The following is a 26,572-nucleotide window of genomic DNA, read 5'->3' as shown; positions in this document are numbered from 1 at the left end:
TTTTATTCAAGTTGTTGTGGGGATCATCTTAGCAATGAGTTTGCTTTTTTCACATTATGCACATATGACGCAACATTAGCATTTAGATTTGTTGTTTTGGAGTTGTGTTTGGAGTTGTATTTTCGACCCATTGCTGAAATCAAGAATTGATTTGAAGTGCAGCTTTTAAATTCCTGCTACAAGTTGAACTCTGACCAATTAACAGTTGACTAGTGCAAAGGTGATCGGACAGGGAGGGCCAAAGACAGACTTCTGGGATCAGTAATGCCAACAACCATGGCGTCACGGAGTATGCATAGTAGACATAGTTGTCAAACTTGGCAAGAGACGGAATTTTTTGTTGTTGTCAATTTGTCATGCCTAATGCTCACTTGCAAGCATTTACCCAATCACCAATGCTGTTGTTATTCTGTCCAGAACAGTCTTTTCAATTCGACGGTGCAGCCGTGCTAGTGCACATTGTGTGAGTGTGTGCAATGTGTGTGTGTTTGTGTATCCCCATGCTGCTACTGTCTGCTACATTGGTAGTTTGTACCTCCATGCTGTGTGAAATGGGAGTGTCCAGGCTGCTACCAGGCCTCATTCATCAGCCTCACACAGGAACAGACCTGGCTGCCCGGGGAAACCACCTGGGACGCAGACAAACACAGAAACACACACAGTACAGTACATACAAATGTTTAGCAAACAGCTACACCGACAACACCACGAATTAATGTTTTGACATTTTGAGATGTGCACACATACGTCGAGTGTGTATAGATGTGGTGACATCCAATCGGCGGTGGTTGACACTGACACCCTCTCCCTGACCTCTCCGTCCTCTTCAGTGTCCTCGCGGCATTTGTTCCACCGAGCTCTTTCACACCCGACTCCATCTGCCTCTTGGCTGCCACTGTTGTACCCCTTCACACTGCGGCTCATGCTTGAGCCAAGCTCCCCAGTCAGCCAACATTGGTACGCGTCCAGCAAATTTCCTCCTGTAGCATCCATAGGAATAAAAGAAGAAAAAGACATTTTCTCTCATGAAGTCCAGGGTAGTACTTCCCAAGAGGCCTGTCACTTCCATCAGGGTGCTAAATGGTTTTGAGAAGCACTCTGTTTTTTTTTTTTTTCCTGTTTTAAAGTTAAAAGGCAAAATAAGAAGTAATATCTGTCTATTTTTACATTTTCAAGGTCCTGTCTTTTAAAAGGTTTTGATGGCGGCTTGTAAAGCCACAATTGTTTGTGTGCCATTTGGTGAAACCTTTTATTTTTTTTACCTTCTAGTGCTGTGAGTGCATTCCTTTCTTTGCTAAGTATGGCTGAATATCCTTTTTAGTTCATTGCATTATTTAAATCAAACACATTGAGAGAGCTGTGCATTTTGACAGCTTTTCCCTTCCTCAGAAGTTCCTTTTTTAGATTGTAAACAAGCATGCGTGTGCTTCAGAGTTTAGTGCTTTGAAAGTATCGGGGGGGGAATACAGCATTTTGACAATGTCAGATTCAAAATAAGTATTTTTTTTTTTTTTTGTTCTCCAATATTTCAAATCGGAAAGATTAGGAAAACAAAAAAGTCAGCCTTTTGAAACTGGGCCGAGTTGTTCAGCTGTGGGATTGTTTTCAACTGACGCAGTTTTTGCAAACAGTGGCAGTCATTTTGCTTAAAATACTTAGCTTTGTCACTGCTACCTACAATTTGACCATGTACCTATACTGTTTTCATTTGCAAGAGCTCTCTCAATCATTTCTTCATTAGCTCACCACTTGGCTTCTTTTTATTATCTTTGTGATGACGAAAAGGCTGCTTTTAAAATCATGGCTCACATCCTCAAGTCCTGGAAAGTCTTGAGAAAGAGTTTCAGAGCTGCTCTCATCGCTGCAGCGAGTCTCTCATACTCGCTCCCATGAACTGAGCGGGGAGATTTATGCGGCTCGTTTTGACCTTGAATTTACTGTTTTTATCCTTTTTTTTTTAATTTTTTCTTTTACACCGTGAGTGTTCTGTTTCTCTGAAGACTTGCGCCTTTGTAGTTTTGAAATCGCTATTCCCTGTGTTGTAAAAAAAGGAAACGCAGTTTAGAAAGACAGAAGGAAGTAGGAAAAAAGTGGGGTTTTCTTCCCAGATGATATTTGGCAAGACTTGACTTGTGAGTCGCTTTTATCATGCTAACAATTTGAAAAAGCAGCAGCAGGAGCACTGGTGTGGACATCGTGATTTCCTAACTTTTATGAGCAAACTCGGGAACTAACTGAAAGCGCTTCTAGAGAGGCAAAACGTTGCAGCTTTGCGCCGGTCTGTTATTTCTTTCTCTTGGGTCTTTTCATGAGAGGAAATGTTCATGTCAGCGGAGTTAAAACGGTCACAGTTTGATCCTGATCTTTCTGTTAACCCTCATTGGAGGCGCTGGTGTCATTCCGTGTCATTTCTCTTTGCTAAACCCATGGTGTCTTTTTTTTTTTTCTAACAAGGTTAACCCCAATCTTGTGGGCTGCCGCCTACACATCTTACAAGAGATCAAAGCCCGAAGCGTATTTACTGTTACTACGTGACCTTCTTACTCTTGCAAAGTAATACGTGCCGCCTGACTCCCCTCGCTTCATTTTCACCCTGTGTGCACAGTGTGAATTAGTGAGAAAATACAGGTTTTCCTTCTGACATTCGTGCTTGCTTCTTTCATTGTCAGAATAAAAACATTAGAGTGTGATCCATCTCAGCCCAGATCTTTCTCCTGTGTTCCTCGGCCCTTTACTTTTTACTCTCTATGAGGTCGGCCCCCTCGCTAATTGGTCAACCATGCCTCCCCTAGGGGGTGGGGGGGGGCGGAGCACGCGATTGACAGGGGTGATAATCGGCGTAATGGCAGTTAGTAGTGGCGGCGAGGCCAGCTGCCTGCCAAGGTGTTGAGAAAGCCTGCAGGATAAAGAGCGAGAAGGGCAGGAGGCTGCTTCCTATCAAATCGGCCACTGGTGTTTTCTGACGGTTTGTGTGCATGTCAAGTTGGGAGGACAGGGACACCAGCTCAGCCACTGAAAGCTCAGCTTGACTGTGAGCTTATTGTGTCCTTTCTTTTTCTTTTTTGTGTGAGCATTTTAGGCCTTTTATTTGTATAGGGCAGCTTAGGCTTGAAAGGGGAGAGAGAGAGAGAGAGAGAGGGGGAATGACATGCAGCAAAGGGCTACAGGTCGGAGCCGAACCCGCGGCCGCTGCGTCAAGGAGCCAACCTCCATACATGAGTGCCCGCTCCACCAGGTGAGCTAACTAGGCGCCCCTTATTGTGTACTTTCAACCACCTCTGAGGTAGTAACCGTGCGGAGAAATTCTACTATTCTCCCTAATTTCTCTTATTTCTGCTTACCCCCTCCCCCCTCTCCCCCCTCCTTTCCTCTGGCCTTCGCTCCTCGCTTACCCATGCAACCATGGAGGTGTCATTAGCACCGTGTCCTAATTAGTCCAGTGCCAGCTAATTGTGCTTCTGACGCTGTGTCTCCAGGGAGGCAGGCCTTGCTAATTTCAATAAGAGTAAACAAGCAAACTGCTCCCCACTGACGTCTATGGATTAATTAGAGACCATCCATTGCATGTGCCGACTGAAGGGAAAGGGAAGGAGTTTGTGGAAGACGCAGCATTGAGAGACAGCGGCAGAGTATGCTGCAGAGGAATAACGTGAGGTGAAAGCGAGTTCACTTTCGTTGTCGTCTCACTACACACTCCGAGGCTGATGCTCATTTTAGGAAATTACCATCACTTTCATTTTTCGCGCAGCCTTTCCAAAGCGAGATCGTCTTAAGCGGCAGCTCCCCGTCGAGAAACAAGGCCCTGGATGTTTTTGTTTTTTTTTGTTTCATTTAAAAGGTTGAAATGAAGTAAACAAGTCTGTTTTCTTTTCCTTTAGAGAGACTGATTTCCGTACGCCCAGATTGCCACAGTAAAGGCAGTCGCTTCTGTAAAGTCAATCTCATTTAACCTTACATCTTTGTTTCTTTGTTTCTTTGTAATATTTCAGGTTGGCTGAGCATGCATACTTGTTTTCAGCAACGGTTTGCCTCATGTTCATGCAGTAACCGATACACCTGGGAGCTCCTTCAGTACAAGTACAACTTTTTGTACTCCTGTCCTCTGAGCAGCGCTGCCTGAGCAGTTCGAGTTCCTCGAGTTGCCTTGCTCAGGCGAGTTGCAGTAGCATTTCACACGAGAGGGAAAATACTTACTTTCATTTGAAAGTTAAGTTTGGAAAATGTGATGAAATTGTTTTATATTGCCACAGTGGTATATGATGTTATAAAACCCAATCTGTGTTGCAGATAAGAAAATAGATTGAACACCACATAACCGTATGCTGCACTAATCTGCTGAAAGAAAAGTTGACAAATTAACATCAAGCTTACACAAATGCTTAAGTTCCCAAAATCTTGAGAACCCATTCTTAGTGGACTTATCAGTCATGAACTGCTAAAATTTTAGCATATTTTATCGGTTTTTATAATTGTATATTTTATAGCTTTTTTTTTAACTGCTCTTTAATGTTTTATGTAAAGCACTTTGAATTGCCCTGTTGCTGAAATGTGCCATACAAATAAAGCTGCCTTAAAAATCAAGCGCCTCTTACACCTACAAAGTCTATCCATTAATAAAATTTCTCACTCAGTTTATGAATCTCTGTTGATATCTCTTTGTGATTTGACCTTTCTGAAGTTTCACATCACAGTTGCAATATAAATACAAAATAAACACTATAATTCAGCAAGTGGACTTCAAGATGAGGCAGTAACCTTCTCGCCACTGGTGCTTTGCAGCCAGTAGATTTTCAAACTCCTTAGTTTTTTTTGTTGCTGTTTCCGATGGCAGATGAGCTGATTCAAACAGTGAGCAGGTGTTGCGTTCATTTCACTTCCGCCCCCATGTGATAAACTCACAGTAGTCAGCAGTGAATGGATGGAATGTGATGTGCCTATCTGGCTCTCTGAATTCTTTTTTTGCTATCTGTGAAATGCAATTCTTCACATCTCACTCTGCTGCAGACCGTATCGCACTATCCCTTCTCACCTAATTAATCACGCTATTGAACTTAATGCCACTCAACAAAAAACAGTTGGCAGTGAGAGTGAGGCGCCTTCTTCTCCCTTACTCCCCTCTTCGTCCTCTCCCTTCCCCCTTTTAAGTCTGGCGTGATTGTCACACGCAGGCTAGCAGGTTAGTTTTTCATGGTCCAGATATTTCACCCATTGTTTAATCGGGTTCACAGAGGGTCCATCTTAATCACCGCAAGCCTGTGTGTGTGCCATTAGGTTAGGCATTAACAATCGAGCACCATATCCGCTAGTGATGGAGCAGGCTTGTAAATCTGAGGCTACTGAAGGGTGTATCTCCTCCCTCAAGAGATGAATGGAGTAATGTACTTTCATTACGGGCTTCATTGTCGACACTTAAGCACACCCACATGCACACGTACACTATAAAAATGTAAATATAGGCGGTCTTTGGAAAAAAAACAAATACAGATAAACTGTGAAAGTGGCCAAAACACCACAAAACCACCACATACAAATCCAGGTATGTATACACACACACACACACACACACACACACACACACACACACACACACACACACACACACACACACACAGCACATTTCCTCTCACACTCTTTAATGACAGCACTTAGAGCTGCCTCACATGAGCGGAGGTGTTGCCACTGATGTCGTGATGGAAGGTTATTTTTCAAGAAGACATAAAATTGAATACTCTCACCTGTGTGTGTGTGTGTGTGTGTTTTGTCATCTTAACATGTAGATACTGCTTGTGTATGAGATGGAAATAGAGAAAGCAGGAGGGAGAGATGGGGGAAGGATTTATGGGTGTAATAATGGAATCTCAGTGGCTGGGCCATTGACACTGAGGCATTTTCTCCCATCCTCCTCCCATTATTAGATGGATGGAACAGGAGGGAGTAAGCACAGCAACATATGGGCGGGAGAGAATGGCAGGCTGTTGTGTTGGAGCGCATATCAGACACTCTGATTTATACCATCCAGGCATCCGTACACATAAAGCTATATGAAATGATTTTGTGGATCCATTTCGCACAACTTGATGGTTTGACAATAGCGTGATCTTTATATTTTGTTGCGTGTACAAATGACTGGGAGTCTACAGCCATGCTAGTACCTTTTGTGAGGCTGCATATAGGCTACCACGTAACCATATGGTTCGATTCCCGGCCAGGGGGTGTTTGTTACATGTCATTTCCCTCTCGCTCTCTATGCTTCCTGTCTGTATCTCCACTATCAAAAATAAAGGCAAAAATGCCAAAACAAATTATAAAATGTTTTATGCTAAGCAGGTATAGAACCACATTCACAATTTCAGTTTAGCATGTTAGCATGCTAACCTTTTGAAAATTAGGACATAAAATACAGCTGAGGCTAATGGGAATGACATTCTACCATATTTGAAAGTTAGTTATTATAAACTTAAAAAAAAAGACTAATTTAACCTGTTAAGGGCACTGGATTAAAAAAGTCAGATGATACCCAACATGATTAGGAATCATCATCTGGGCAGCATATATAGCTATACCAAAATTCATGGCAATTCATCCAATAGTTATTGAGATATTTCACTAAAAGCCACACATTAAGTTAAACTATAGTTTATATAGGGCTCAGATTGGGTTCAGGGATTGAATATAGCAGTGTCAGGTTCAGCAGGTTGGGTCTTAAAGACTTGGTTATGGGGGTTCAGGTCTCAGATTTAGGCCTATGCAGAACTCTATACATGTATTTATACAGCACAAGGTAAACTCATGGCTAAATCGGTTGCTGCAGCTGTGTTAGTGTTGTAAATTATGCTTAGCTTCCTGTCTCCTCTCAGTCTATTTGTACCTGAATCCTACAGTACACACTGCAGTTGTGGCTTTCTTTTTTTTATTTCTAAGGCCATTATGTCACCACTTCCTGATTATCTGTGCTGATGTAAACATTGGCAGCAACAACTGTTTACAGTAATGTGATTTGTTCTAATGCGTAAAGTGACTTGGTTCAGGCAATCTTCTCCTTGTGCAGCTGCCTGCAAATGAGTTAAAGCTGTAAAATCCAGCCTGTCATGGTTCAGACTAAACTGTTAATAAAGGATGTCGTGCCCTGCTCAATTAGGGATATATTTGCTTAATTTAGGGGATGTTTACGTACTTATGTTTGCTGCGTTGATAGAGTACGCTGGAGCACAAACTTTAGTTTTTCTTGTCCTTTCAAATCACTTTCAAGTTGTTCATCTGTAACTTTCTTGCCGTTTTATTGGCGTTTATCAGTTTGAATGAGCTGGTTGAACAGAGGTTAATGTCTCCATTCATCCATCTATCCATTCATCCATCCAATTCCAATAACTCCACATCTTCATTATGTTACAGAAACTTCCTTCCAGCATGGCAGATTGCCACAAACGCTGCTCATTGGCCGTCACCGAGCAACAAACACCTGCCATTGTGTAATTAACACCTGCTGTGGGATAATAGACCAAGGCTGACACCTGCTTTTGCCTGCATTGATTATTTTATGGTGACAGGACTGGATGTAATGAATGGTTTAACGCTTTCCTTCATTTAAATAATTTAGACCAAAATAGCATCCTCGTCACATTCTTACTGCATGCTACGTAGCTCTTCGTTAGCATAAGGACAAGTCTGTGTTTTGTCGGAAATGTGAAGGTCAGCTCACTCACTTTTTGTTGTCTTATACAGCCAGATAAATTATTTTAACACTCAATTTTTGGTGTGTTCTTACATTTTCTGTGCTACTATATTCTTTAAATTAGCATAAACGGAACCTTGTCGTAATTGTATTCTTTTCTTCGTTCATATTATGTTTTCTCATCCTTTCTTCATTTCTCCAGTGCTCCAAATCACACTGTAGTCATCACAGTACCACAAGGGCCACCTAGTAACATTTATTGAGCTTTAAATCGTGTCAAAATAGCTTTTTCCTCAGCAGATGGAGTTGACCAGTTGCAGATGTTGGAATTTCCATTTATTTTTTTCCGGAACACTTTTCGTCCATAGTGGCTTTAAAAGTTAAGACTAAAAGTACTTGATTTACCAAGGTAATTAAAGGCATTTGCTGAGTCATTGGGGTGGACTGGGAAACCTGGCATGTATATGATCTGCCAAGCTGTTATGGCATTTACATAAAATGTCAGCATTTATTATATAGTTTTACATTTTTCAAGCTCCCTGCTGTACTGTCATTCAAACTGAAAAGGTTTCACCTGAATTGCCATGGACAGGCAGCGGAATGTCTGAGAATTAACACCGCATATTCAACATGTTCCCAGTGCATCAATAGAGCATCACTATTTGTTACCAGCTATTGAAGAAAGTGTCAAAAGGAGCTAGTTTTTAAGCAAGTTAATTTGAATTCAAGGGAAGAATTGCTGAAAGTAAATGAATTCACCAACTTCTCTTCTGCTCGTCTTTGCCCTCACTGGACTCTAAAGAGCCAGCCACTGGAGAAAGGCTGGGTGGAAAGTTATCAAAGTGTAGTGATGCTTATGGCTAGACAAGAGGAAATAACATGCATGCCATAGAGAAAAGCAGGCGATCAGAAACTTAAGATTTCGAAATTAAGCTGTAAGTGTGCTTACATCAACAGAGCCAAATACTCTTGACATTTAGGCGTACAGCTGTTTTGCAGAGTATTTTGACCTCTGCACTCAAGATCATCGCTTCCTTTCTCGACTTTTCATCAAACAAGAACGCGAGTGTTGGCTGGAGCGGCGCGGCGTTGCCCTCATGTTCACCCGCTGTATTTCAGACAGAAGAGAAATTGAAATATATGCTAATCCGCGGCTTGTTTTCGCTGCTATCCCACATCGCGAAGCAGCACAATATTTCCATAGCGATTCATACATTTTTGAGCGATTAAGAGGGGGTTAGGAGGTGGTTGGGGAACCCCAGGCAGCTTTATACACACACACACACACACACACACACACACACACACACACAATCAGCTGACAGTGAGCACGGTAAAGGGCATGTGTTTAACCGTGATTGATGCACTGTCAGTGATGTAGACAGTGGGAATCCAGATTAGAGCGAATGACCCATGGGAGTGGAATGAGAGATGGGTGGGGGAGATGGAGAGAGGGAGAGAAAGTGAAACAGAGGAAAGATGGTCTCTGTGAACGTCTGATAACGTTTTCTCACTGCAACACATTTCACTTTGAAGCCCAGTCTGCCGTGCCGGCCCAGAAACTAAGATATGCACGAGCTTCTTTCTGCTCCCTGCAGTTTCCTTTTTAATCTGTGTCTTGTTTTGTAAAGAAGGCTTAATTTCAGTCGGACACTGCAAAGGCGATACCCAAAGTCCCCTTTTCAACGTCCACCCAGTGACTTTAGCAGATTTCACGCTGTGTATTAAATTAAAGTGACTTGGGCATGGCAGGAATTTATCTTAATTTAAGCAGATTTGCTGGTATACAAGCTATTTGAAGCACAGGTGTCCTTCAACAAAAGCCTTCAGCAAAAAGCAGCATGTAAAATCTTCAGCATTCAACAGGTGGAATATCAAGTGCCCCATCATGATAACCCTAAAATTACAACTGAAGAACAGTGCTCCAATACCCCAAACCACTGAAATGCCAAATTAAAAAAAAATGGCTGGCAGGCTTAGGTCAGCTCCATAAAAATGGTCATATGCTATTATATACTGTAACACGAAAGAGGTAAGAGAATATGCTGAAAATAGCAGATAAAAGGATGGCATACTTGGACTTGTTTTGCTAAAATATATTATGACAATCAAATGAATAGAACAAATTACATTAGATAAAAGCAGAAGAAGCAAATGTGATTATTTATGTGGATATCGGTGCATAAAATCAAACTTCATCATCAAACCTCATCCATTGCGAGAAATCACATTTTCCCAGGAAAAGAGTGCTATTCATGTGAAGTGCATCTGTTGCCATAAAGGGCCCATACAGGACAAAAAGCCCCCCCATGCTGCTTGATTTCAGGACAAAATACAGATTATTTCCAGGAAGGACAGACACAGTGGGCGGTTATGGTGTCATTGCAAAATAGAAATCTCCAGAATGTGGCGAGCAGTGTCACCCGTTGACAGCAAGGGGCCTTTGGTGCTTTTGTGGATGTTTCCCTTGACAGTGTCAGGAGCCCAGGAATAGAGCTGAAAGCTGTCTGAGGGCTACCGGGGCCCCATACCTTAGGGACCACAGGGTGTAATTAACAGGAAAAGCTTTGAGACTGAGAGTGATTTCGGGATGAAATTAAATAGGTGAAATGTATATGCATATTGGAGTTGTACTAGTGTTTGCATAAATGTTAGCTTGTATGATTCTTGTGTATTTGTCTGTGGGTACAAAGAGAGAAAAAGTACTCAGGCAGCCCCATCCATTGTGGCTGTAAGCATGGCCCTGACAGAGGGTAATGGCCCTTATTCTAATCCTCTAAAAGATGAGGGGTACAAGAGGTTCAAATGCCCAGAGAAGAGAGGGAGGACGAGACAAAAAAAAGAAAGAGAGGCAATGGAGGGATGGAGAGGCCCCATCCCACGCCTCATTGAGTCCTCATTCTGAACGGCCGGCACTTCATTAAAAAACAAAGGCGTCTTCCGTAGGAAAAAAAAAGCGCCGCTTGTTCATACTCCATCACGACACATAAAAAGTACAGAGAGTTTATTTGTTTTATCACAACCAAAGAGCAACGGAGCATATCTTTGAGGGCCACACATTTGTAATTTATGATAATTGCTTTTTCCAAAAATGTAAATATATTATGACAATTATTTACGGGGGAGCACACACTAGCCGATGTGACGTTTCATCAGATGAGGGTAGAAAAATTGCTCGAGCAAAATGCTCCTGATGTTGGTAAAGGGAGAAGGGCGTGATATGGTGTCAAAACAGTTGTACTTTCAAACATGAATGCATGCAGCTGTCTCCAAATAACTCTTGTTTGAGCTTTTTTTTTTATTTTTTACTTTATGTATTTAGTGCATTTACTCCAGTCCTTCACATTCACATCACATCATATTTAAACACTGGGCATGAATACAATTGTTTTTAAAACTACAACAAAAATGCAGTAAGCAAAAGGAATCCATTTTTTTTTTTTTTTTTTGTATCTGCAAGTATTTCTCCATATATGTAACTGGAAAAAAATTTAAGTTTCTAGATATTTTTTTTAATTTTTTTTGTCTGTATTGGGAAGTCAAGCACAGAATAGGAAATTAATCCCCCTGTCTCCTTTCCTATCAGGACCTTAATGTTACCATAGCTAACAAACATTTATTTAAGATAGGTGGCATTGCTAAAAAAAAAGATGTTGCTATTGCAACTAAACAAAATTACATTCTGGACTTAACGTTACATTACAACTGGTCTCGCTTGGCAGACCTTCCTCCACAGCGCTGCGGACATTACAACAAACTTATCCAATCACATTTTAAACAAAAAAAGTGGCAGCTAGCTAGCTAGATAAGCTAAAATGACTAGTTAACATGCTAGCTTGTTTGCAACAGTATCCATGACTTGACTTCAGTGAAGATTTTGAAATGTTGAAGAACAGATGGGATTTTGGACAGCTCATGATAAGACCTTTTATTTTATCACAGCAAGAAATACTGGTGAGTCAGTTTAAATATTTGAAGTACCTTAGCTGCTTGATAAACAGTTTTATGATGGAAAAGAGGAATAGGTTAACATATTTTATTAAGCTAGCAAGTCTGTGTTTTTGATGATAATTACCGCTGTAAAATACTTTGGGGAGAGGTTTTGCGGTTGCAAATAAAAGGAAAAGATTAGAAGACTGCAAGCCTCATTTTGCTTGTCTTTGACATTTTTATTTGAAAACCTGTGGTCCATTGTAGCTAGCCACTGTACAATATAGCAAAGGGATTAATCCAAATAAACAATATTAAATAACGTTATGGTCTAGAGCAGGAGTCTTCAACGTTTTTTAAGGACCCCTTAACTGAACGAGAGACGGAGCAGGGGGACCCCCCCCCACTCACTATGTGTATTGGATAAAATGAAGTTGCATAATTAAACTGGGCCTACAATTAGTTGTAGGGCCTCCTAAAGCCTTTATGCATGCGTAGTGCATAGAATACTAAGCTATTAAAAGAATAATTGTTGGTATGATTTTATAAATCATGTTTGATGTTACACATACATGTGACACAGTGAATCCTTAAGATTAACTGTATCTGTGGATGGTTACCTTACCTATAGGCCAGTAAGCCTATCATCAATGTTTTTTTTAACAGATGCTGATATATATTTGCTAATAATATGTTGGATTCATGTTTTTTTTTTTTTTTTTAACTTAACAATAATTTGGAGGCCCCCCTGCAGTAACTCTGAGGACCCCCAAGGGGTTACGGACCCACTGTTGAAGATCGCTAGTCTAGAGAATTCAATGCCGCCTCTGCATTGATACTTTACATTGATATCTCCTCAGAATGGAGGTAATGTCATGTTTCCTTTCACATATTTCCTCATATGAGTACTTGTGTACCTGGCAGCAACCTGAATAATGTTACTTTGCTATCGGGTGTTTCTGCCACCTTCTGCTCAGTCCCCAGGGTCAAGGTAGGGTTGTTTTTCTCTCCTTTTGTGGGAGGGTAGAAACCACAGAGCGGCACAGTGAGTTCTTTTTATCCGAGTCTCTCTCTCTGTGTCTCCATCCTCCACATATTGATCGCTCCCTGACCTTTCACCCTGACTGTGAGTAATGGAATTGCCTGTCGTGGACACAGGCCCTGGTCAAGGTCTTGTAAACGTACGGCACATGTTTGCGTGAACTTGCCGATCGATGCCTCGCTTGCTCCCTTGTCAGGGAGAATAGAGCCTTCCGTCATTGTTATTTCATGTTATTTCTGTCAGGGCCTTATCTTGATTCCTCAAATGTCCTTGACATTCAGCTGAATCCCAACGGTTTGGAGAGCAGAACTTCCATTATTTAATAGTTATCCTTATAACTTAAAGTACTTACACTAAAATATTTCTTCTGTTTTGATGCCTGGTACAGATATCTTGAATTGACAAACATTGTTGAAACCGGTGTAAACGCCTTGTAAAGCACTTCTTGATGTCTTTTTTTAATGAGTTTATTTCTAAATAAGAAGCATTTGAACACAGTGGAAACCTGCTCTTACAAAATGCTGGCTGGCATGAAAGGAAGCAGAAATGTTGACGTGCGTCATCTCTGATCTTTGCTTGCAAAACACTTCTTTAAGGAGTGACTCATGTGTGCTTCTGAGATGGTGACAGATACGTTTCAGGTTTGTTCCCTTTTTAAAATTTGTTTTTAATTTCTCCCACAAGAACCTCTCTCTCTTTCTCTCTTTCTCACATGAAACTCTCAGTGGTGAAAACGTGCTCTGTCCGTTGCAAATACAGAGTGAGAGAAAAAGACTTGGGGTCGATCCTGGAGAATCGCTAGACCGAGATGAGATGACATACCACTCAAGAGTCTATCAGATTTCAGTCTGACAGATGGGAACACTGTGGGGAGGTACCGCCTGGCGATGGGAAAGATTGTGGTAGAAAATAGGGCAACGTGGTGTACGGAAAGTGTGAGCTGGGGAGTGCCATGACCGTGTAAACAGGAATGTTGGTGGTGGTTACCACAGTGATAAACAGTGTATGTTTGTGCGTGACAACTACAGCATTATTGATATTTTAAGGAATAGGTAGGAGGGTGATGCCCTGGAGTCCAGGGCAGATTACCCTGAACTGTACGCTGCAAAAAAAATCAATAAGGCCAAGGGATTTATTTGCATTTTAACCCTGTTCATGTTAATGTTTAGGTATTTGTTTAGGCTTAACATAAGTTATAGTTACATTTTCTGCCAAAACAGTGAGATAAAATAAAATAGTTTAAAAAAAACAACTGTTGAATAGAAGCAGAAAAAGTGTAAAGATTGTAATTTTCTGAATTGTAGCCCCTGCTTAGGTCTCATCTGAGTCTGTAAACTTTTCCTTGAAATAATTCACAGTAAAGATCACAGATTTATTGGGGAAAAAGCTTAGTGCAGGAAGATAATTTACCAATAAATACATGGATGCAACTAATAATTTGAAAAAGAGACAAAATAAGACACTACAGCCATGCCTGCAGCTCTCAGAGGTTGTACTTGAGCTAAATGCTAATGCTTGCTATAGGCCTAATGCTCCCAATGACAGTGCCACACATAATTGCCATCCCTAGACTCGTGTCACAAGCTCGACTAAAACACCTTATAAAGAAATACATTTTTCAAGTGGCGAAAAACGGGCTTCCAATAAGTACTTTTTGCAGTGTAGCTTCTGTTTAGGTTTTACTGTATGTGACTTAGTGACCTTAACCGTCACCCAGCTCACATGGAAAAAATCTGACACGCACATCTAGACACAAACACTAATGCCAGGAATCTGGACTCCCCTTGAAATAGCTGAACCCCCTATGCTATGTTGATGACACACACACACACACACACACACACACACACACACACACACTGGGAGAAAGAACCCAGAATAGCTGCACTGCCACATCCATTGCATTCCACGACCCAGCTGGCTGCCCTGTGGACAGCCACCAACCACACATACTGCTGCAGTCCTACACACATACCCAGTTACATCTGACATGTCGCATACATATTTTTCAGTGCACACACAATCACGGACAATACACTTCAAACTTTTTTTTTCCCATTAGTCTGATTTGGTGCACAGTGTTTACTGTGCTCCTCGCCCCATCATTGAACAATACCAGTTCAGCCTCAGAGAGCTCGTAGCTAATCCCTCAGCTGTTTGGAGTTGGCCGGGGACAGCCAACACTGAAAAAGTCTGTGCCCCCGCCAGTTGTAGCACAGATCAGATATCAATTTGTCAAGAGCGCTGGCTGGCAGGCAGGCTGGCTGGCTGGCTGCTACAGAGCCTGGAGGCAGAGGTGACTCAGCGACTGAGACAGCCACGAGTGGAGAGCCAGACAAGCAGCCAGCCGGTGTATTCCTCTGCTGCGAGTCTAAACTTTGACTTTTGGAGAAAAGTTAGGAAAATGAGAAAATGTCCACTGTTTTTAAAAAAAAAAATGACCCTTTCCCCTGTGGAACATTTTTGGATCAATTATTCTTTCAGATACAATTGGTGGTTTGATACCAAAGGTTTCACTGCAATGATGTGGGTGCAATTGTGTTTCTAAATATTCTCTCTGCGTGTGGATTTTGATCCTTTTCAGCCCCACGGGTGCAGTTCCACACAAATTCAGATGACAAAAAAAACATTTCACTGCTTTTGTTCGTCTTTGTTTCCAGTATTTACTCTCACCTCCTTCTCAGAGCACATTGATCTTGAGAATTTGAGTGGGGTGGATTGGCAAACTTGGGAGTGTTTGCCAGTTCAACTCTTGGCCTAAGTTTGAGAATGTTGTAAGGAGTCCTCTGTTTTGAGGAAGAATCATTGCCATGTCCCGATACCCAATGGGCACTTCTTAACCCTTGTGTTGTCTTCCCTTCAACCTTGAAAAAAAAAACATTTTTCTTCTACACATTTTTAGCGCTTATTTCTACGTCCCAGTTTTTTTCTGATATAAAACAAAAATTTAAAATGGGTCAATGTGACCCGAGGTCAACACAAGCTGCATTGAACAATTTCCCTTAATGGTGAATTCATCTCACTAAGGCAACAATCCACAACATAAATGCAATTAGAAAGCTGTTCTATGGCAAAATAAGACCGATTTTGAAACTGAACTGCTCTGACCCCCATCTTAATAACCTCAAAGCTGCCTGTTGGTGGGACGCTGGCTCATGTGAACAACTCTCATCTGATCCACTGTTTCTGGACCCCGGCCACATCCTGCTGATCAGGTCGTCGTCGGATCGTAAAAGCCTTGTTTTCCCCTTGCGTGGCACATAGCTGAATTAAAATCTATTATGAATTGTGACAGGGCCATTAAGAAGACGGATGGTCAGAGCCCTCTGCGGTTTGGCTCGCTCTTTGTCCACCTCGGGGCCCTCCTTCCCGACAAAAGCTTGCCCCCTGCAAGCCCCCCGCTGGGCATGTGGTGCTGACCTGGGGCGGTGTTTTTTTTTTTTTTGTGAGTGTGTTTGTGCATACTTACATGTATATGTGCAGTAAAGACAATTTATGCATAGACATCTCTGCAGGGGGTTTGAGTGGAGACGCATTCAGGCTTGAGATAATTGAGTTTGGGCAGCGAGAAGTGTACAAGGTTGTGCAGTAGGCCTGTAACACCAGTAGGACGGGGGACCAGGTTAGAACTCCCAACGGTCACAAGTCACCGCACCCACAAACACACACACTCTCTTGGGTTCATGTTAGAGGACAAGAGGTGAGGTGGGGGAGTGGAGACATGATGGATGACAGGAAAAGCATCAGGCAGGAGCGCTCACTGCTCAGTGGGAGGAATTTATAGATTGAACAGAACAGTAAGTATTTGTCTGTGTGTCATCTCCTGGAGTGTGTGTGTAGGTGTTTGTGCGCGTGTTTGTACTTACTCGTGTGCATGTGGATATTTTCCCGCTGTCTTCGGAGATGTCTGGTCACCATGGATATGCGCAAAGGTTTTGTCTGCAAGCACTCATTATTCAGCCGTATGTGGAGTAGTTTGCTTTTGTCTCCGCTCCCTCTTATGATATACGACATGTGCTCCCTTTCATGCTGGCTCTATTTGTAGCTGCTTGTTATTCCTCTCGGACTCAGGTGTGTTCGAGGAAACGCGGTGCTGTCCAAGGTTTCCTCATTGATTTCTGTTGCAGCCGTGTTGACTACATGTTTTATTATTTTGTATGATAACATCGACCCTGGATGGATGTAGGGCCTGGATAATTTTTGACTTGGACTCACCCTGAAGAAAACAAATTCCCATCCAAGGAGACAATGAAACTTCCATTTCTTTCATGTCATACAAGTAATTGATATACCAGTGGCATGATAAAAATATGGACAATATAGCCAACTTCTGACTCCATCTATCAATAGATTGCAGGAATGTGTGTGTGTGTGTGTGTGTCTGTGTGTGTCTGTGTGTGTGTCTGTGTGTGTCTGTGTGTGTGTTATGCGCGTATCTCTAGAACCGTTAGTCCGATGGATTTCAAACTTGACAGGTGTCTTGCTACGGGCACAAGTAAGTGCGGTGCCAAGTTTGACGTTGTTTGGATTAGAAATGCAAAAGATATCGTTAAATATATAGGTGAAAGAAGCACCCATTGGCTTTTGTCGCTCTAGCCGCTGGCCACTCCCCCTCTCACCCTGAGGACTCTGAGACAGAGAGCAGCGGAGCTTTGGCAGCTAAAATGTGACATACACCTCAGACCCACAAAAATGTGCAAAGTAGCACTATGGACTTTGAATAAACAAACGACAATTCCCGAATTTAAGGACGTTTCAGAATCCCACACATGCAAAGCACAACCAGATTACGATAAACGATCACATGACACGAGATAACGTCTCTCTCTCTCTCTCTCTCTCTCTCTCTCTCTCTCTCTCTCTCTCTCTCTCTCTCTGCACACTAGGGGTGCACAATATATCGACTCAATATCGTTATCGCGATATCACGTTGCGCGATATTATACCGAAAGTCTCGCGATAATTACGCGATATTTTGTTTGCATTGCATCCCGCCCATAGACTGTATAGTCTATGATCCCGCCCGACATGTACCCAAAGAGTATAGAAGCAACAAGAGGCGAAACTCAATAGAACGTTGTGTTACATTCAGTCCAAGATGGCGGAGCTGCAGTTCCATTGAGTTTCTCCTCTTGTTACGTCTATACTCTTTGATGCACCTCTCGAAAAATACACATCACTTGGTAGCGTTGTATTTCCCCCCCGACTCATTTCCTGGTTTTCCTTCTCCATAAACAATATGAAATCAAGGAGAGGGTTAACTTTTCCTGCTCCAGATTTCCCACCGTGGTCAGAAAGAACGGGAGACACTTTGTTTCTCTCACTAAGACTCTAGAGTCACTACTCGCTCCGAAGAAAATCGCCGTCACTCTGTCACTTCTACCTCGCTCTACCACACACCAGAGCACGTATAAACATCAGCTGCGTGGAGCCTCCGCAGAACCATAAAACGAAGCGAAAGAAAAGAAAGGACCTAAACAGAGAGCGAAGAGTGGAGCAAAAAGAACAGAAAAGTAAGAAAATGAGTGTTGCTCTGGGAGACGACGAAATAACAGAGATTGAAAGGAAACCTGCCTAGCCTACCCCCGGTTGCTTGGCAACAGTAAACAGAAATTCTCCGGTGCTACCTTAAACCACGTCTTAAAAGTTACTTCGGAGGTATTGTTAAGTCACAAGAACGATGTTTTTGGAATTTAAAGTATTTATTTCTCGATAAAAGTAACACAATATATGAGATTAAATGCCAAACATATGAGATATATACATAAATACGATGTCCTGAAGCGTTTTCTGCCATCTTGAATTATTTTCTTCGACTTGAGCCACTGACATACATCACACTGCCCTCACGCTGCCTTCACTCTGATTGGCAGTCGCTCGTGGCCAAACGGCCACTCCCATTGAAAATGAATGGTAGCTGTCTCTTGTAGCTAATGTGACTGTAGGGTAATGCCTCCTCCTCGGTAGCTTGGAAATACTTTGGCTTTAAGCCAACAGATGTGCATTGCATTGTTTTTTATACTGTTGTGTATATACAACCAGTACAACATGTCCTGTTCTATAGACATGCTCTTTATTTATTAATTTTATACTGTCCAACCAGTAAAACATGTCCTGTTCTGTAGACACATGTTGGACCAGTCCAATATGACTGTCAGTTGAAATAAACCTTGTGTTGTAAGAAAACTTGTTTTATTTGTTATAAATCTATTTTGATGCGTTTTCCCATAACTTTGGTAATTTTACATATGTTTAAAAATATCGAAATTAATATCGATATCGCAATATTCATTATCGATATCGCAGTATCACATTTTTTTCAATATCGTGCACCCCTACTGCGCACACACACACAGTACACACAATACTCCATGTTTTCATTGTGATATTTTGTGATTACATTCTGAATCTGCAGCATTCTCTGTCAGGTAAATACAGTAGTACAATGTCTTCCTCTGATGTAGAAGTAGCCTATCACTGTAAGTCAGTAGTAGGCTATACAGTGGAGTTGCATATTAAGTTGTTTGGGGTCCTTCTGTAAGTCATTTTGGGGTACAATTTGGTTTTGATGAATTCTACAAGCAGCAATACCACAGGTCAATTAATCGCCCGTTCCAAACAGGCACATTTTCAACAGGCACTGCACTAGTAAATATAATTCCCGATGCTCCTGGTAAAAATAAGTTGCAGCTATTCTCATTCTCTCGCGCTCTAGGGTATTAGGAGCTCATGCGTGGCGGTCATCTATCACCCCTATTGACCAATTACTGTGCCAAGCTGGCCAGCTTCTAATGAGCTGCGAAAAAACACAATGGAATAAGACTCTATATCGGGCAAATAAATTATTAATAGCTGTCTGAGATTTTTATTTGCTCGCTTGCAGTTACACTTGGCAGGGGTTGAAAGGAGTGGAGCTAAGAAAGGAGGCAAGGCTGTGGCTTTTCAATTATCTGATTTTTATGAACTCTTGTGTGGTATGTAGCCACTGCTGCTGGATGGATTACCCTCTGCGCTTAATATATTTGAGAGGAGCTTTCTCTGTTTTTCTTTGTTTAGGGTTTTTGGCTTGTGTTTGTCTCAACCATACTCATTCTGCACAATGGCCCTGTGAGTGATAACGATGGATTAGGCAATTTAACTACTTTATGTTGTATATCATTCAGTCCCGCCAGGATTTCGCGCTGGTGGATTTAAGACAAAAAATAAAAATTAATTGAATGAACTGAATGAATGATCAGTTGCAGCCCTATCCATGTCAGATCAAATGAAAAGGATAACATCAACTTAACCCTTTTTTAGTTTAATCTCAGTCTTTTCCCAAGCTGGTCAAGGCATTAAAGGATGCATAACATGTCCATCACATTCATCTAAAAAGCCTGTGCAGTATATTCCAAGTGTGTTCCAGCCAAACATAGCACTGGGGACCCAAAAGTCCATTATTTACCTATCTCCTGTATTTTTCTCACCAGCGATGGTAAGTGTAGGGTGCTCACTCAACTGCTGTTCCACTCCACAACTGCACTGTGTCCACTGTAACCCTAGGTAACATATGGATCCAAGTAAACACAAACATCAAAGAGTGTGCAACCCATTAACATCATTTGACTCTTGGTATCCTGAAATATTCTGTCTCTAGCTAGCATTTTAGTGTATAAAAAAGTGTGACTAAGCAACAACAAAAAAAGCAACTACTATAACATTCAGAGATAAAAGAACAGCAAAGTATCAACCGAGATCAACCTTATCACATTGCTAATGCACATCATCGGGATCGTTATTAACGACTGCAACTATTCTTGCTTCAAATGTTCCCTTGGGTTCGATATTTACGTTTTCATTTGTTCTTTTTCTTTATCTCACAGCACTTATATCGTCTTTAGAGCATCGTGCATTGTTGCTTAGTAAACCCTCCATGGAATGCTCAGGCAATCACAGGCATCAGCTTGTTACCAAACAGCCATTACCAAGGATGTTTCAGGGTGTTTCCACTAAGCTCTTGTATCTCCTTAAATTCACTTCATAAAAGATTATTGCAAAACACCTCAGAAGACCACTTTTTGCCTTTCTTTCTGTGATTTTGATACTCATAGGCTTATTAATACTTAAATTGTGAGCTATACCGTAATAACAATAGCAGAAATGTGTTTTTTATTTTTTGTTTTATTTTTTATTTTTTTTATGGTCAACCCCAGCAGGGCCAGTCTAAAGGGAAAAGTGAGCTTGAATTTGTTCTCAGAAGCCACTAATCTGGTCAAAAGAAGAATATTTCTTTCACCGCGGACAGTCTGGTATAAATAACTTGTACACGAGTTGTCTCCATTTAAGGCGGTTGGTTGAAAACTGAGGGAAAAAAGGAGACAGATTATCTTCCAAAGCGGTGTGACCTCTGGCACTGTGCCTCCTTTACTATCTAACTGCCTTTAACTTTATTTGGCTGTCGACTTGAAAGAGTCTTGCTGGGCTGGCTGCGACTGTGCACACACTCACTCACTCTCTCTCACACACACACACACACACACACACACACACTGAGATATCCTCCCATATGGCATCATTTAAAACTCCTGGCAACTAATGTTTGTGTTTATCAGGACAACAAAGCCCACTCCTGGACCACAATGAAAAGGACCTAAAAAGGTTCCCGTTTAATTTAGCGAACATGCTAACAATTCATTCCACGGCTATTATTGCAGTGATAGGGGTCACTAGAGTGTGTGGCTGGACTGGGCACTGGCTTATATTTAGCCCACATTGTGAACACTTGTCTCTGTCCAAAGCCTTGATAGTGAACCAACCGTTGCTCTCATTTGATGCATGCATCGTGTTAGGTGCTTCAAGTTAATCCTCTGATAAGGAATTACTGCTCCTGTTATTATGACTTAATAAGTGGATTGGTCTTGTAAAAAGCCCGTAAATAGCCGAGCTGCTTCCATAGCAGCGTGAGCCGAGCATTATCCTTGTTCCCTGCTATTGAATATACGTAAACACGGGCGCTACATATTAGTATTGGAGAGGGTAAAAAGTCACCTTAAGTGAAATGATTTAACTCATTGAATTCATTATTCAGTATCGTTAAAATATAGACCTACTCCTTACAAGAGTTATCATCTTGTCCGGCGGAGGATCCCAAGAAACTTAATTTGTGTAGGATTCTTTAAAAAGTACTTTCATTTGTATTAGTTTTGTGCTATCCATCATTTTGAAAGAAGTGCCATTTATGTCTAATTTTGGAAGAAAAAGATTTCATTTATAATTGAAAAAGCTGCTTTATTGGAGGTTTTTACCACTGCCTCCTGGCAGGTCTCCTCTCGTTATTAGAGAATGTGAAACGGCAGAGTGAAGACGTCGGCCATGTTCTATGTATAGTGTGAGTGTGCATAACACCGGCCCTTTTTGGACTGCAATTCCTGTTATTCACGCTAGCTGCCAATGAGTCCACACTTGTGGGACTCGGCTTTGACCTGCAGAACAACAAGGCGTGCGTGCGTGGGTGCATGCGTGTGTGTGTGTGAGATTCTTAGGTGGCGTGGAGTTGAAGGGGGGCAGTCATGAAGGAGGTAATGTTGACGATGATGGTAATGCCTGCGAGCAGAAATGGCTGGGCTGCTCTGTCCCCCGGGGCAGGTGGATGAGTTATTGCACGTGTGTGCAGTAGCGTTTGGTGCACGCACACATACACACACACACGCTTGTTTTCTCAGTAATGTTGACCCGCTGTAGAGGTCAGTGGTTTTAGCACTCAGCTCTCTGGGCCTGGTCATAATAACAATGAAAAATGGCCTTGTGGCACACGGCCTCTAGCTCTATGTGTTTGAGGGCAGTCTGAGTTTGTATGCGAACGTTTGTGTATGTGTTCCATTTAACCATCCTCGTTTACCCCCCCCACACACACACACACACACACACCTTCCTCTTTCCGTCCTCCGCTTGCATCCGAGCTGGAACTCGCTAAGGGAAAATGGGAAACAATCACAGGCAAATTGCCACGCTGCTGCTGCCCGCCACACACAAGTGGAAGAGGAAGTGCTGTGTGCTCTCGCAGGGCGCTCGCTGCCGGTTAGCGAACAGCAGCTCGCTGATGGATGTGAGGCAGAAATGATACACACTGATAGCGCTGTGTCTGTTTCAGTCCCCTGAAAGATAGATTGAGAGCGAGCGCCTGCTGCGCGAGTCGGGGGCGACGCCTTTTGCAAAGCATCTAGCAGCACAGCCCTCGAAATGTATTCATGGAACCATTCACATTGACTGTAGTGCAGTTTAAAGTACTTCTGTAAATAGCCTGGAAAGACAAGCAGTCACAACAATGCATGACTGCTGCCAACTGCCTTGTAGCAGCGGTGCATTGTGTAAAGCAGACTCACTACACACTGTTGTTTTCTATTTGCAACGTAATGGAGTAAGAATATAACTGGCAAACTGGCTCCCTAGGTTAAGAGTGGTCCAGCATGAAATCTGTTAGCAGCAATGATGAGTATCAACATTGTTTTCAGGCCAGGAGTTGCCATGTCAGCGCCCACCTAATGGAGAGGTGCTGCACAAATTGACGGACAAACAGGGCAGAGGTTGAGAAAGTCGGTGTACGTGTGTGTGTGTGTGTGTGTGTGTGTGTGTGTGTGTGTGTGTGTGTGAGCCAGAAGGAGCAGGGGGGTTTTCTGCTGATTGCCAATTTAATGTCCAGTTTTGTTGAGCTCTGCTGTTCCACACCAGGTAGGTTTTGCCGTGAGCTTACCAAGCTTTGGCTAACGACTCTCACTAGTGGGGTTCCCATCAACGTATTTTTATGCGCATTTTTAAGTATCGCATTAGAAATTATTGATGGAAACGGCAAAATTCTAAAAAACTTCCTCAAATTTGCAAAAAAAGCTTGAGGTGGTTTTTGCTTTTTCTAAAAAAAAGAGTTAATGCGCAAAATGGGAGATGGAAATAGCTTTGCCGAATAAATTGTGACGTAGCGAACATGTAGCTCACTGGTATCCATTGGATGGGGGAAGGATGGGGAAATGGGTCACATCCAGTGCGTGGGGGAGTTGTGGTGCGCTATAGCCTGCGCCTCAGCCACGTTGGGTATATTGACGAATTGGTTCAACAGCTTGAATCGTATGGCCCTGCACACCGCGTATACACAGAGGTGAACGGGTGTCTCGCTGACACCAAATGTCTCTGCCACAACCCTGTATTCTGCACAGGTGGCCAACTTGTACAATGCTACCTCTCTCCATTTAGCCAAAGAACTCTTTGATTTAGCAAGCCGGTTTGCAATGTACAACCATGCGTAACGTCAACTTGTGACGAAACTACGCTTGGCGTAGTCTAGTTTATTCGCTCTAAATGACGGAAGCGCTTCTAATTTGCATTTTCGTTTTTTTTCCTTCTTTTTTGCAACATTTTAAAAGTTTGCTCAAAATTCGCTTGACAATTAGATGGAACCATGTTTCCCTTTATTGCTATGGATAATGGAGAAAATCGGCCTGGTTGACAGGGCCGATGAAATTGAGGTGATTTATTTGTGTGTGTGTGCACATCTGTTTTGGATGTATTTACTTGCGTGTGCCAGTAATGTTTTAGGGAGAGGGCTTTCAGCAGTGGAAGAGAGGATAATAAACATGTCCACAAGTGACGGACTACATACCTTTTTCATTATTTTGCCTTCTGAGGTATTCAGCCTGCTTCTTTCTTCTCAATTATACATCAATGGACACTGACTCTAAGCAATTGCTGTTATGAGTACCTCTCTCTCTCTCTCTCCTTTCTCTAACTGCTGACAGGTAACACCTGTCCTTCCCACTATGGCCAGATGGACAATGCCCTAGTGCACCTGCCCCTCTTGGTGGCCCTGCCTGCTTTGAGCCAAGCCTCAGTGCTGGCACCTGAACATGAACACACACAGTTGGAGTTCATGGATAACCCCTTTCCCAACTTGGCATGACTTAGTCTGGCATATACAGTAGCATTTGAAAGCAAATACAATAAGTCAAGGGTGTTCCTTTAAGAAATGGAAAAGAAACTGTAAAGGCTGGGGTTGTTCAACTAGAGTGAAAAGTATACTCGCCTAGGCAAGAACACATCATTGGTTTTGAACAATACATTTAGTTTTACCGAGACCTATGGTAGTCCGGAAGGATAGATATAGATGATATCGTGTTGCCTTTGCAGTTTAAACCACACAAATTCAGAAGACGTTTTAAAGCTTAGAATATAGTTTTGCAAAAAAAAAATCTATTTTCAAAAGTACTGTCCTTCACTACCTGTCAAATATTTTGGAAAGTATGACTTGGGAAATATGCCTAATCGATTTCTTGCCGAGAATTAGATCAATACCACTCACCACGTGTGTACTGTATTGTAAATGCGAAGAACATTTTAATAAAATCAGCTTTTGAGGTGCTGGTAGGCAGATTTCTTTACCTTCGGACAGAGCCCCCTGTTTCCAGTCTTTATGCTAAGCTAAGCTAATCAGCTGCTGGCTGTAGCTTCATATTTAGTGGACACCTATTATATCAGAGTGGTATTGATCCTCCCAACTAACCTGTCCAGGAAGCAAGTAAACTATTCATGTAAGTAGTGACTTTAGACGTTCTTTATGAGTTCCACCAATCAGATGGTTAGGCCTGTACGTAGCCTGAAAGGCGAAAGCCAGGGCAGATAAACTTACACACTCACCACTACTCTTTGTTGTGAGTGTATGATAACAGCTGAAGGCGACCGCAAGCCTCTCTCCCCTAGATTGTGACAGCTGGACAGTAAAAGACATTTTAGTAAGTCACTCAAACTGTAGAACTGTTAGTGTGTGTGTGTGTGTGTGTGTGTGTGTGTGTGTGTGGGGGGGGGGGGCACAGTCCGAAAACGTCCCCACAAAGACAGGTGGTGAGCACAAACAGCAGCGGTGAAACAAAAATGAGAACTTTGCAGGAGTCGTTCCAATATCCCGCCGAGAGCGGGGGCCCCCTGGAGTAAAGACAGAAACACCTGTGTTTACTGCGGCTTCAAATAGAGAGGGAGGGAGACTGAGATAAAGAGAGACAACAATATTACAGAGAGACAAACTTGGCACCTAACAGGCACAAAGCTGGTCACACAAACTCTCCACTCCCCCCTCCTCCATTCTCCTCCACTCTTCTCTCCGTTCAATGCTAAGAGTCGGCGTTTGAGTCGGCAGTCCCATCGCCCCTCTCTCGGCCGAGCCTTTGATACCCCTTCCCTTTTCTGGCTGGATGCGGCAGGGTCTATATATGTGATATGATGTGATGTGATGTGAGCTGATGTGGTGCCTATCTTTATCTATGCCCGAGCTGCACCGTTGGGCCCTATCACACATCTGAAACTAAGGCTTTAGGGGGGTTTATCGCGGAGCTCCTTGTCAGTCGTCTTGAACTTGTGACCAAATGGGGCATTTATTTAAATGAAAACATTTCCGTTTGCTAAATTACTTCATTAACTTCCTTGTTTTTGCACCAACTGCCAGGTCGCTTGTGACTCACAGGACGCAAAAATGGCATAGATAAAATCAAGAAAATAAATCCTCAAGCCAGCCCGGGCCGGCTTCTGTTAAAAATATCTAAAATAAAAATTAGATTTTCCCGTTTGAGTGAGTCACCGACACTGTAGCCCCCAGCCTCAGCCCCAATCCTCTGACAGAGGTCAGGAAGGTGTCGTGGAGCAGAAGACGTGGGCAGTCTTGCACCTGCTTTCATATTTCCTCAGTAGCTTTCTCTATTTTCATCTATTTACTTAATTTTTTTTTTTTTTGGTGAGTCCTCAGTAGTATGTGAATGGACCCATGCATACAAGGACAAAGTTATTACACAGTTGCACAACATGTGTATTTGTGTATCAGGAGGTCCCTTGATACTCTCAGGTTGTCCCAGACATGATCTTAATTAGTTGTTGGTTGTATTGATTTTTTTCCCAATGGTAAAGTTAGTATTGAC

General features: G+C 42.3%; 1 protein-coding gene across 5 annotated transcripts in view; it reads left to right on the top strand.

Annotated features, from left to right (window-relative positions):
- LOC116044446 (receptor tyrosine-protein kinase erbB-4) overlaps positions 1–26,572 on the top strand; it is a 281,156-nt gene that overhangs the window by 20,816 nt on the left and 233,768 nt on the right. The window contains exon 1 of one of the 5 annotated variants that reach the window (XM_031291608.2): positions 11,427–11,626. The exons of the other annotated variants lie outside the window; for them this stretch is intronic. Coding sequence (XP_031147468.1) covers positions 11,569–11,626 — 58 coding nt within the window. The 5' untranslated portion in view covers positions 11,427–11,568. Of the gene's footprint in view, positions 1–11,426; positions 11,627–26,572 lie in introns of those variants that run through there. 5 annotated transcript variants of the gene reach the window in all.

This window comes from Sander lucioperca, chromosome 24 (genome assembly GCF_008315115.2).
Source record: "Sander lucioperca isolate FBNREF2018 chromosome 24, SLUC_FBN_1.2, whole genome shotgun sequence".
In the NCBI taxonomy this organism is placed as follows: domain Eukaryota; kingdom Metazoa; phylum Chordata; class Actinopteri; order Perciformes; family Percidae; genus Sander; species Sander lucioperca.
The sequence above is the reverse complement of the archived record's forward strand: the minus strand, read 5'-3'. Positions and strand labels throughout refer to the sequence as shown.